This window comes from Stegodyphus dumicola, chromosome 2, assembly GCF_044657685.1.
Source record: "Stegodyphus dumicola isolate Sdum_Otavi_A_Nest chromosome 2, ASM4465768v1".
NCBI classification, from domain to species: domain Eukaryota; kingdom Metazoa; phylum Arthropoda; class Arachnida; order Araneae; family Eresidae; genus Stegodyphus; species Stegodyphus dumicola.
In genome coordinates, this window is record NC_140769.1 from 250,963,139 (window position 1) to 250,975,482 (window position 12,344).

General features: G+C 29.1%; 2 protein-coding genes across 6 annotated transcripts in view; one reads left to right on the forward strand and one right to left on the reverse strand.

The window, feature by feature from the left end:
* LOC118198283 (nucleoside hydrolase-like) overlaps positions 1–6,302 on the forward strand; it is a 53,892-nt gene extending 47,590 nt beyond the window's left edge. For all 5 annotated transcript variants that reach the window (XM_035369921.2, XM_085812013.1, XM_035369924.2 and 2 more), the window contains one exon: positions 1,234–6,302. In XM_035369921.2, the coding sequence (XP_035225812.1) occupies positions 1,234–1,569 (336 nt within the window). In that variant the 3' untranslated portion in view covers positions 1,570–6,302. The remainder of the gene's footprint in view (positions 1–1,233) is intronic.
* Positions 1–12,344, reverse strand: part of LOC118198284 (CD151 antigen-like) — a 258,214-nt gene that overhangs the window by 5,293 nt on the left and 240,577 nt on the right. The gene's annotated exons all lie outside the window — the stretch shown is intronic.

A 12,344-nucleotide genomic window follows, 5' to 3' on the forward strand; every position in this document is an offset into this window, starting at 1 on the left:
CTGTATGTGTTTAAGGGAATATGAATGAAAAATTAAATATATTTCTTGATGTCTTTTTCAAATGAAAGTTTTGAGGTATTCTAGTATATGCATAATATGTCTAAATATGTGCAATAAATATTAGGTTTTTAAATATTGATGTGAGACGTTTATTTTTCAAACATTGCTGTGAATGGATGCAATTGTAAAAAGTAAATCCATATTTTGTATAATCACTATGGAATAAAATTTCCATTTTATAAAATATTTATTAAACTAAAATAATTAAAAGTTTCATATCTTTAATTAAAAAACTCATGTAGAGCAGTGCATGAAATATTTTTGCCGAATATAAAGTTACAAATTTAATGACTAATGAGTCAGTTATAAATTTAATGACTAATATTGTAGCTTTAAACCTAATTATTAAAGAAAATGTATAAATGTACTCAAGAGACTAGCAACGATTAATGGTAAATGATTTATAAATGTTCTTCCTCTTAAATGTTTATTTCTTATTCTTTAATTTAAAATTTTAAATCTTGCATATTTTGACACACTGGCAAGGAATACAATGTATTTCTAATATTTTATACAAAATTCATATATTGAGTGCTAGTAAACAACTGTGTTGTTTCTTTGAGCTTTTGATTTTGCATGAATTTAGTCTTACAGTTTTGTAGATCAGGTGTTTGTGACCAAGGTGGAATTTCATATTTTCAAAGGGATAAGGTTAGCTTTTTATGTACCTGTTAAGTGTTCATTTTTAGTTTGTGCATGTAAAAATCTATTTTTGTCCAAGCTTTTGCATTTTTAAATGCATTTTCTTGTTTAATTTATAAAACACATTAAGAAGTAATTTAAATATAAAAAAGGAAAGTGTATATGCATTTTTTTTAGTTTTGGAAAGGAAGTGGGGATGGTCATCTAGCAATGGTGAAAAAAATACATTGAGACAAAAAAAGGTCAAAAACTACTGTCGTAGATGTACTAGGTGAAGTCAGTAGTAAGCTGTGAAAGTGTGATGTGTTGTTAATGGATGAATCTTATGCAGGCATGATTGAATTTAAATGGTAATAATTCTGTCATGGTACTGAACTTAGTTAGTAGTTGATGAATATTTAAATTGTAAAATATCCCATATGATCTGGAAATGCAAGATTATTCAGCATTTTATTATATTGTTGATATAATTATAAAGAATTTGAATGTTAAAAAGTGTTTATTAACATCTCTTTTCCACCCCTTACACAGGATCATTATGACCAGTTGATCCATATAACCACCAAGAAGGGAGTGTTCTTTAAGAGCATCACAGAGTATGCTGCTACCCGTGGTCTTGCAAAAGGCAACAAAAGACTGTTTGACTGTGATCTTTTAGCTGTGGCCGCTGTGTTGTATCCTGATTGTGTTAAGGCTAGCTTTAAGCATCTAGCTGCTGTAGAATGCAGTGGTACATATTCAAAAGGCCTGACAATTCTTCAAAGAGAAGTATCTGAAAATAATCCTGTACAAAATAAAATAGAAATAATCACAGACTTTGATGAGACTTTTGTAATGAATCTTATAAGAGAAATGCTTATATCCTAATAACTTCCAAACAAAAATATTAAGTAAAAGAAAAATAATAAACTAAAAAGATTCTTATTCTAAATTAAAAAGAAAATGTGTTCATATGATTTAAAAGAAAATGAGAAAACTAAAGTAATATTTTTTAAGGTGAGACAGTTTAATTCTTTAGACCTTTACTATAATTTCCTTCCATATGCATGGCAGAATGCGCATTAGCTCATGTATTTAAACTGAGGTTTTTAGGTTGTAAGACAGAGTGTGTTCTGCCTCTTGAAGCCATGTTACTAAATTGCTTCTCGTTTAGATAAGATTTGTAATCTGTGGCCTTGCATTTTCATTGCCATTGAAAACTGAGCAGTTTAGAAGAATTTAAAGTTTGCCCTGCTACAGAAAAATGAATTTAGAAATGTGCTCTTTTTCTGTCATTTACATATTTATATTTGTCCAAATTTTTAAATATCTTTATATGGAATCCACACATAGTGGGAAAAAAATGAAATCTTTAAAATATATGATGGTGTTGGTTAGTCATCTATGAAACAACATTAGCGCTCATCAGGTTTACATTAATTTAGACTTTTATAATTTTTGCTTAAATCTGAAAAATATATTTATCAATACTGATTGTGTATTTAATTGTAATTCTGTTGAAAATTTCATGTATAATTAGTATGTTATGTAAAATATCTCACTGAATTGTTGCTGGTTCTTTTAATAATAATTTATCTGATAATTTTTTAAGTATGATTTAGTTTATCATAAAATTTAAATGATGGAGTTGTTCTCAAAGAATAACCACATTTTCCTTTTTTATTTGCTCAACACTTACATTGCTATGTACGCTAATCTCATTTTTCAGGAATATTTTCTGAATGCTAGCAACGACATACTTCCTTCTCTATACAAGTTTTTTTTTTCTCATATTATTGCAGTAACTTATTTATTAATTTGTAGATGCATCCCAGTCCATACAATTTTGTTCTCACAAAATTTATGGAGTAGGACAAAGGCATGTCATTGCTGCAATGAATGTGTTAATATTCATATTGTGTATTTATTTAACCATTTGATAAATTATATGGTAAATTGTAATTTTAAATTTTAAAGAAAATGTGTAAATAAACCTATTCATTCATTCCTGCTATTTGGGGACAATGTTAGCTCAATAATGTTTTTGTGCAATAATGTCAGTGTTTCCATAAATGTGTACTGAAACCCAACAGTAGATTTGTAGGTAATTTTTGGTGAATCATAAAATATATTGTATTTCAGTATGTCTTGTTTTATGTATATATGTATGTATAATGCTGTTCTACATATATACATATAAATATATATCTGCACACATATACAGCCATAATTGTTTATTACAGTACAAAGTCCGTAATCTGGACTCGTCGGAACTTTGGTGATTCCGGATTAGTGGTTTTTCTGGATTATAGATCATCAATTTAAATCTGGTAAGGTGGCATGCAGAAATTATACAATTAAAAATATGAAATCGTAATTTATGAAATAAAGAACAGTTATGATCTAAAGGGTATCAAAATTTACAAAAAAATGCTTAATATTTATTTGTTTACTTTAATAAACATTTCTTTCAATGTAAGTTGTTTAAGATGCTTCCACAAAAAATTCAAAAAGGTCATTTTTCTTGTGTCATATATAGTGAACTTTCAATGCCATACTTCTCGCATAATTTTGAGATGGATATGCCTTTATCCAATTTTTGCAGTAATTCCACTTTTTGTTTAATGGACATTGAAACATGCTTTCGCTTTGTAGATCCTTTGGCAGCTCCAGAATTAGAAACTCTTTTTGACATAATCGAAAATTCAAGCTTAATTTTTATAAAATTGCTCTAACAGTCTGCAAAAAATAATAAACCGGATCCAATTAGAAGATTAAAGAACAGTGCAATCTGCAACATTAAGTGAAATGCCTTAGATAATTTTAGCCTAGCTTATACCGTCCGTTATACATTAAACGCGCATGCATAAACGCATTATGTGCATAAAGTTTGTAGCTTTGAGATCCGGATTATAGATCATTCCGTACTTTGTACTGTAATTGATTATCAATAATTACATAAAGTTGTTTACTTTTTATTGCTTCATTACTACATTATTTTCTTCTAGTATTCTTTCTTTACTCTGCCTTTTCAAGTCTAATTTTATGCACTTAATTTGCAACACTAAAAAAAGTTTGGAAACTACTGTAACTCTTTTATATTCTGTTGTTGTTGTAACCAGTCTCACTTGTCTGACAAAGGTCAGCGACATACATCATGGCAAGGAATCAAATGTGCCTATTGTTTGCAAGAGCCTTAAGCACCATATAGGTGATTGCCTAATTTTAGCTCAGTTCCAACCCCAATTTTGAGAGACAGCATCTGAAGGGTGACAGGTCTGAGGGCCTCTCATTCCTCTTCCTCTGTCAACAACTTCTATAGAAGTCTTCGGCTTCCAGCATATTTAGAGTGCCACCATGCCCAACTGACACTATACATTTACAAATATCCATGGCTTTTTAAGAATTCAACGTGGGCCCTTCAGTTCAACAGTCAGCATCGCTAACCACTGTCCCGGTTGGTCGGCTTTCATATTCTATTTGTAACATATAAATTTTGTAAGTTTTTTGTGAATGCTTATACAATAGGGGCTGCTTAATGTGATCATGGTTAATTTTATCATTTAGATATGTTATCATATTAAGTCTTCCACTGCACATGCACTTGTATTATATGAAAACATAGAAAATACATTGCTTATTGTGATCAACATGTCTATTAATGTTATCAAACTATTACAGAATGAATTTTTATATCATAGAATGAATAGAAGTAATGTTGCCAAAGAGATAAAATAGCTAAATAAGAGATAAAATTGCCAAATGATTGAGATGTATTGTCAAGTAAAAGATTAAATCATGAGGCATCTCGATTTTCATTTAAGGCAGCATTAAAGGGTACTTATATATTATTCTGTCAACTGCGAAAGCTGGCTCCTATCAAACCATGAAAGTTGGCAAATATTCTTCCAAAGCTGCAGGAATTGTTCCTATGAAATTCTAAAGTAATTGGCAGCTTTTTATTTAACAAACAATCAGTATTCAACTTGCTTCATTTTTACACTTCGAAAAAGGCTTTCTTTGGTTTTACTATTTTGTTAAGCCCTTCGATTTTACTGGAAGCTCTGTTTGGAATGCTATGAGTTCTCCACATCAGCTGTAAAGGTCTCAGAGTGTAATCAGTATGATTCTCCAGCCCACGAACTATGTTGTTTTTCAAACAGATATTCTCTTCATATTGCATTACCATTTTTTTTTCATTTTCAAATAATCCCACATGGTGTCTATTAACATACACTTTTTTTAAGGTAAGATTTCATTAACTTTGCAAACAGCACATTGCTTGCTGTTCTGTAGAAAGTAAATCTCAAACTCTAATAATTAAATATACAGGAATAACAATTAATTTATATCCTTTCTCGTGAAAACAAAAGATGGCTTATCAAAAATCAATCTGGAGTGCATCAAATTATCAATCAGGATTATTACATCAAATTAAAGTGCAGATATTATTACTGTGTTGTTAGTTATGCTTATATATAACTGGCACTAAATCATGCTGTTCGGCGAAAGTTTCATGGTCGACAGGATCATATATAAGCATCCATTAAAGTCTTGGAACCTCTTTAGAAAAGACTATGAAGTATTGTTTCAAGCTTATCAGTTTTATAATAAATGGTAAAATAAAAGAAGATTAAGTATTAGAAACATTTCCAACTATCATGAATTGTGAGGAATTTAATGCCCAGATGGATACCAATGAAAAATCTCAGTCTGTAGATTCAGTGACAGAAAAAGATCACTACTTCTTAACTTTTTGAAACAAATCCAAGAACATCATATGATAAACTTTCTGCAGAAGATGATGACAAAATCAGTGAATTTCCTACTCATTCGAAGTTGAGGATGGCCTATGAGTATTAAAAGTAGAGGTATATCATTGGGCAAATAATTTCCAGGAACATTATAAACTGTTCTGAAAAACAAACTTTAGTGTAAACAGTCAACTGCTAATGACTTTTTTCTGAATCAAAATGCTGTGAAAATAAGTATTTACATGTTTCTGATTACATTTATATTGAATTAGTCAAGTTCCATTCATATTTTGAAGGATATATTTTTCACCTCTTAATGTTATCATTTAATTAATGTTATCAGAATACTTAAGGACAGACATGATCACATTCAGTGGCTTCTACTATAAATGAAGAGGATGGACCTAGAAAACTGTTACAAAATAATTAAAAGTACTAAACTTAGTTTAGAAATCTGGGTATTTAGGTAATACCTGGTGGTCACTGTTAGATACAAGTGCCTCTGGAGTTTCTTTTCTTTTTTTTAAATTAAATCATTTGATAAAACATTTTTCCATGTAATTTTCTACATTTTTATGTTAAAAGAAAATTACGAATTACTTGCAGTAGAGTATATAAAATATAAGAAACCATCTATTCAATGTTTGTTGATAAGTTGTTGATAATTTTTTAAACTGTTGATTCATTTGGGAGACAAACAGTGTAAAAATTTATTCTATAATATTTTGATATTATGAACTGACTTGTTGATTTATTTGTGAGATATATGAAATTTATCCTAAAAATTGTAAAGTATTAAATTGTTGATTCAATTATATAAAACTATTGATTCAGTTTGTAATTTGTTAAATAAAAATATTTTTGATATATTTGTTGATTCATTTGTTAATAAAATTCTTGATTCATTTGTAATCTACTGATAAATGATAGTAAATCAGTTCATTTATATAATGATAATTTCATAAATTTTTTATTCATAATTGAAATTGTTATTCATAAAATTTTTTTATTGTTGTTAAATTTAATAATTGATTCATTTGTGTAAAATTGTTGATTCATTTGGGAGAACATAATTTTCCAAAAAATTTAGCAAATGTTTTGTTACGCAAGAATTTTGTGTTCTAATATATTGTTATGAGACCTGCTACTAAGCTTGCTTATATCTTATTGCCACCTCGGTCCTCCTTACATAGCTTTTTTTTTTTGGTTGATCTTTAGATTATGGTAACTTGGCGATTTTTTGGCGAAAATTTGGCGACCAACTCTTCTACAGCAAACCTCTATTTTTTTTTCCCGCCGCCATTTTGTCTTCACGAAGTAAAGACGTTTCTTTTCTTTTTATCTACTGAACACTTCTTCCAACAATCTACTAGCCGAATTACACTTATGCTAGAAATTTTATCTAACAAAACTGCTTAATCATGACAAATATTCACTGCAAAATTGGGAAAAAGTGCACAATACCATACTCCTTATGCGTTTTTCAAAATAACACATATACATAAACCATGTACACGTCGACTTATTTTTACTTAAAAAAACATCCCAGAATTACACAAAAATGGCATTGCGCACACTCTTCACTATATCCATGTACACTGCTTTTTTCTCATAAATTAAAAAAATTTCACGAAAATACATGACAATTTTCTGAATCTTTAAACCCGGTAAAAAGAACATATATGAAATTACCTGATCGCGAAAAAGTATATACCCTTTCCAAATATGAACATTTCCACACATAAAATAAATAAAATATCCAAAAACTTTTACCTGTAAATCATCTATTATATTATAAACGTCACCAACGAATTCATACCGCAAGCATTACAAATACATAGTGTCAAATATTTAAATTATTTCCATGCACGTTTACTTCAACTAAAACGTATACCAAATTCCTACAAACATAAAATTCACAAAATAACTATCATTTAATTAAAATATCACTAAACCATGTACACGTCGACTTATTTTTACTTGAAAAAAACATCCCAGAATTGCACAAAAATGGCATTGCGTACACTGTTCACCATATCCATGTACACTGCTTTTTTCTCATAAATTAGAAAAATTTCACGAAAATGCATGACAATTTTCTGAATCTTTACACCCGTTAAAAAGAGCATATATGAAATTACCTAATAACGAAAAAGTATATACCCTTTCCAAATATGAACATTTCCATGTATAAAATAAATAAAATATCCAAAAACTTTTCCCTCTAAATTATCTATTATGTTATAAACGTCACCAACGAATTCATACCACAAGCATTACAAATACATAGTGTCAAATATTTAAATTATTTCCATGCACGTTTACTTCAACTAAAACGTATACCAAATTCCTACAAACATAAAATTCACAAAATAACTATCATTTAATTAAAATATAATTAAATTTAAAAACACTACTTAAAATATAAATAACCACATACATTAAATTAATAAAAATTAGCTTACAATCCCGATTACTTTAAACTAAATCATTGCTAATAACAATTTTCCCAATAATACCAAATTACTTTACTTTCAGCTTACATTTAAAACAATGCATAAAAATAATATCCTCAAATAATTAAAAATACTAACTTACCTAATCTTCTTCAGAATCTTGCTTACAAGGTGGATACACTTTTATTATGGATTCAATAAAATTATTGAACGATTTTTTCTGCGAATTTTTCCTCCACACTTCCTCAGCTAAATAAAAAGCAAAATTCTCTTTATCACAATTCCTCGGAATGACGCATTAAAAATCTAGAATTCACTTTAGACAGCGCCATACAATCCCAAAATTATTCAACCTTACTTCACACAACACACAATGAAGCTTAATACAAAATAATATACAGCCACAGACATTCTTCCAAATTCCCCCCTTTTCCTATTAAAGAACCGTAATTCATCCATTAATATCACATGACATATTCCATGATCTCTCATTTCCCTCACACAAAATAATGCGTAATCGGAACTAAGTACTGCTCACATTATTACCAAAGTCCTAGGTAGTAACCTTTATCGCCTCCAAAATGTCGCCAAACTATCAGTTACCATATTCTAAAGATCAGCCTTTTTTTAATTCTCTTTTAAAATTTGCAATTGTGCATATGACATGATTTATCATCTCTTGAATCTTTTCAATTAGAGACATTAGGTATTTTTTTTTTTTTTTTTTTTTTTTTAAGAAGCAGAAGTCATGAAAAATTAGCAACGCCTTCTCCAGGAATCGAACCACGGACCTCTGGAATACATGAACAGCGTGCAGACCACTACACCACGAAGGCACGCTAAGAAGGTGGGAGAAATACCTTATATACTCCCCCTTGTTAAAAGGCGACTTGGATTTAGGGGACCCAATCGCCAAATCCTTGGTGTAGAGAATCATCGTCCACCACACTAGTTCGGGCGCCACTGTATAGACATCAGGTATTTTTTTTAGGAAGCAGGGGTCATGAAAAATAAGCAACGCCTTTGCTGGGAATCGAACCACAGACCTCTAAAATAGGCATCCAGCATGCAGACCACTACACCATGAAGACACACTAAGAAGGCAGGAGATACATCTTATAATTTTTCTTATCTGATATTTCTGTCTGCTTTTTATGACTGCCATTCTGAGTGTGAAATAACATTTTCAAGGCATATTTTTCTTTGGTGATTCATTAACAAATATGTATTTATGAGAATAAATGTAAAATGATATAAGATCATGGTGCCAGCCATGACCTTATATCATTTTACATTTATTCTCAATACTCATATTATTAAAGAAATAAAATTAGCAGTTCCTTCTAAACATTCTAAATACTTGAACTTCTTTAGAGTAACAGAGATCTTCAATTAAATCTGAAATTCTAAAATGAAAATGAAACTTTTTGAGAAAGAATTTGATTGCATAAAGAAAATTATTCTTCAAATATATATTGTTAAAGAATTAACAAATTAGGTGATGAAGCAGAAATTAGTTGGAGTATTGATTTCTTCATTGATACAAATGAATTTTAAAGGATGCTAAAGAGAAGAATGATGTAACTTAGCTAAAATATGTGAAAAATTTTCAATTTAAAAAGATTCATAAATATTTTGCTGTGAGTTGTTGCTATGAAACATGCATGCTTTGTAGCATTTTATGTGTAATTATCCTAATATCGATTTAGAACCAATATCATAAATTACATAACATAATTATGTTAAGTATTACATTATGTTTAATAATAATGTATCCTACTTACAGATTTGCTACTATATTCCTAGAATGGTATTACAGAAGTGAAATTCAAGTATTGATAATTGCTTTCATTTATTAAATTCTCTCTGCTGATAGGTCCTTTTTTTTCATTAATGGTCCTTAAAATTCTTCAATTTCCACATGTAAAAATGTGTTTGATCTCTGTATAAATTACTTTTTTAATGATATCAATTTCTTTTTTAGTTAATTTATAATTAAGAAAATTATGTTTATTGTGAGAAATTTAAAATTTGCATTGTGTTTTTATATGGTTTATGGTTATAGTGAATGTATGGTGGCAAATGTCTTATCATTTATGTTTTTTATATTCATTCTTACTCAATATTTTAATTGTTTCACATTTGAAAGTTATGAAATTTTATTTTTAATGATAAGATACTAAAAATACTAATAAAATTATGTTGAAATATTATTTAGAAAAGGGGATTGCAAAGTATGCTTTGAAAATAAGCAGTTATACATGAAGTATGATTTTTTTAAGTATGCAGTTAAGTGTTATAAATTGTTCTGTGCCCATCAGAAATAATTTTTGCAATACATTTCTAAATTTTCATACATTTTAAATTCTCTGCTGATGACAAATGTTTAGCACTAAAAGATGCAAAAGCAGTATTTGTTTGACCATGAGATTTGGTGTAATGCAGTAGTCTCAAAATCTAATTGCATGCTGGCCAAATGCTCAATCTGAAAACAACTTATGGGCCAGAATTAAAAATAAATAAATAAAAATATTTCAAGTAAATTTTGCTAATTCGCAAATATTTATCAAAACATACATAAATAATAATGCAGTACAAAGTCTTTAATCCGGACGTCCATGATCCGGAATGATCTATAATCCGGACCTCAAAGCTAAAAATTTTCTGAGCATGCGTAGCGTTTACGCATGGGAATAATACCTTTATGCACGCGCATATGCGTTTACGCATGCGCGTTTAATGTATAACGGACGGTATAAGCTAGGCTAAAATTATCTAATTATCTATTTCAGTTAAATGTTGCAGATTGCGTTGTTCCTTAATCTTCTAATTGGATCCGGCTTATTATTTTTTGCAGACTGTTAGAGCAATTTTAAGACTTTTCCGATTCTGAAGCTGCCAAAGGATCTACAAAGCAAAAGCATGTTTCGATGTACCGCTTCCGATAGTGAATAAAGTGACACGTTATTGAAAACGAAAAAATTTCGATTGACAAGTTATTCGGTATTCTCGACACAGCAATTACAGGACTTGCACAGTGGAACTGAACAAGAAATTATGTCTGTTTATAGAATTAAAAAGAAAGTATTAGCACAAAAAACGAAGCAACTTAAACAACTTACATTGAAAAAAATGTTTAATAAAATAAACAAATAAATATTAAGCTTTTTTTTTTTTTTTTTTTTTTTGTAAATTTTGATACCTTTTAGATCATAATTGCTCTTTATTTCATAAATTACGATTTCATATTTTTAATTTTATAATTTCTGCATGCCATCTTACCATATTTAAATTGGAGATCTCTAATACGGAAAAACCCTTAATCCGGAATCGCTGAAGTCCTGACGATTCCGGATTAAAGACTTTGTACTGTATCGCAAAAGGAAAAAAAAAAATCAAATTTATATTTATTTTCTGTTTGAAATCTGTAAGATATTTTGGGGGTTGCATTTTGTAATTTAAAGATATTGACAACTAAATGTTAGATTTTTGAATTAAAGTTTATTTAAAATATTTTCAAAGCGCTTAATTAATCACTAAATTACTTACTTTAATTTAAACTAAAAATAAATAAATTATGAAATATTCAAAGTTTTCAGACAAAATTTACAGTTTAATCTCTTTTCTGATATTTATTAAATTTATCTTCAATGCTTGTCTATATAACATAATTAGACACTTCTTCATTTCTTACTGTAGCTTGATATTTGATGGTATTTCATTTCTGATAAAAGTTGCAGCCTTAGAGAGGAAATTACCAGAAATTATCTTCATCACGGGTTGTCGGTGCTCATCAGTCAATCGCATTCTTTTTTTTATTTATTTTCAACTTTGAAAAACAAAGCTGTTTTCATATAAATGTATTCCCGACCAAAGCGATTATTCTGAATGCAAAAATTCATAACAAATTAATTTTTTCACAAGTACGAATGAAAGTTAATAAAATCTGCACCTTCAAATCTTCTAATAAAATTTATATCACATTTTAAATTAATTAACTCCATTTATAGATTTTCATGTTCGTTTCTAATGGAAAAATAATTTAAACTCGAACTTCAAATACCGTATTTTCTGGCACACATCTGTAATTTCAAGCTACACTTTTTTTTAATTTTTAGGCATATTCGCCGTATAGCACGTACCCAATTCTTCACGAAAAACCCTAAAAGATGCATGTGCAATGCTCCTTTCGAAGACAACTGAACTGACAAGCGATAAGGTGTGTGGGTTTAATGCTAAGAAAATAAATAGTCCGGCAAAGAGGGTGCAGTGATAAAAAAGAATACTATTGTGGGTTCTCGAGAAAATCGGGAATGTAATTGGAGTAAGAATGCGCTTCCAACCTGAATGAATTCGTGGAACTAGGAGTTAGATATTTTCTTTTTCTGTAGTCATTTGAAGATGTGATTTTGAAGTGAAAATGGAAGCCCTATAGTAAATCGCATTTGCTTTA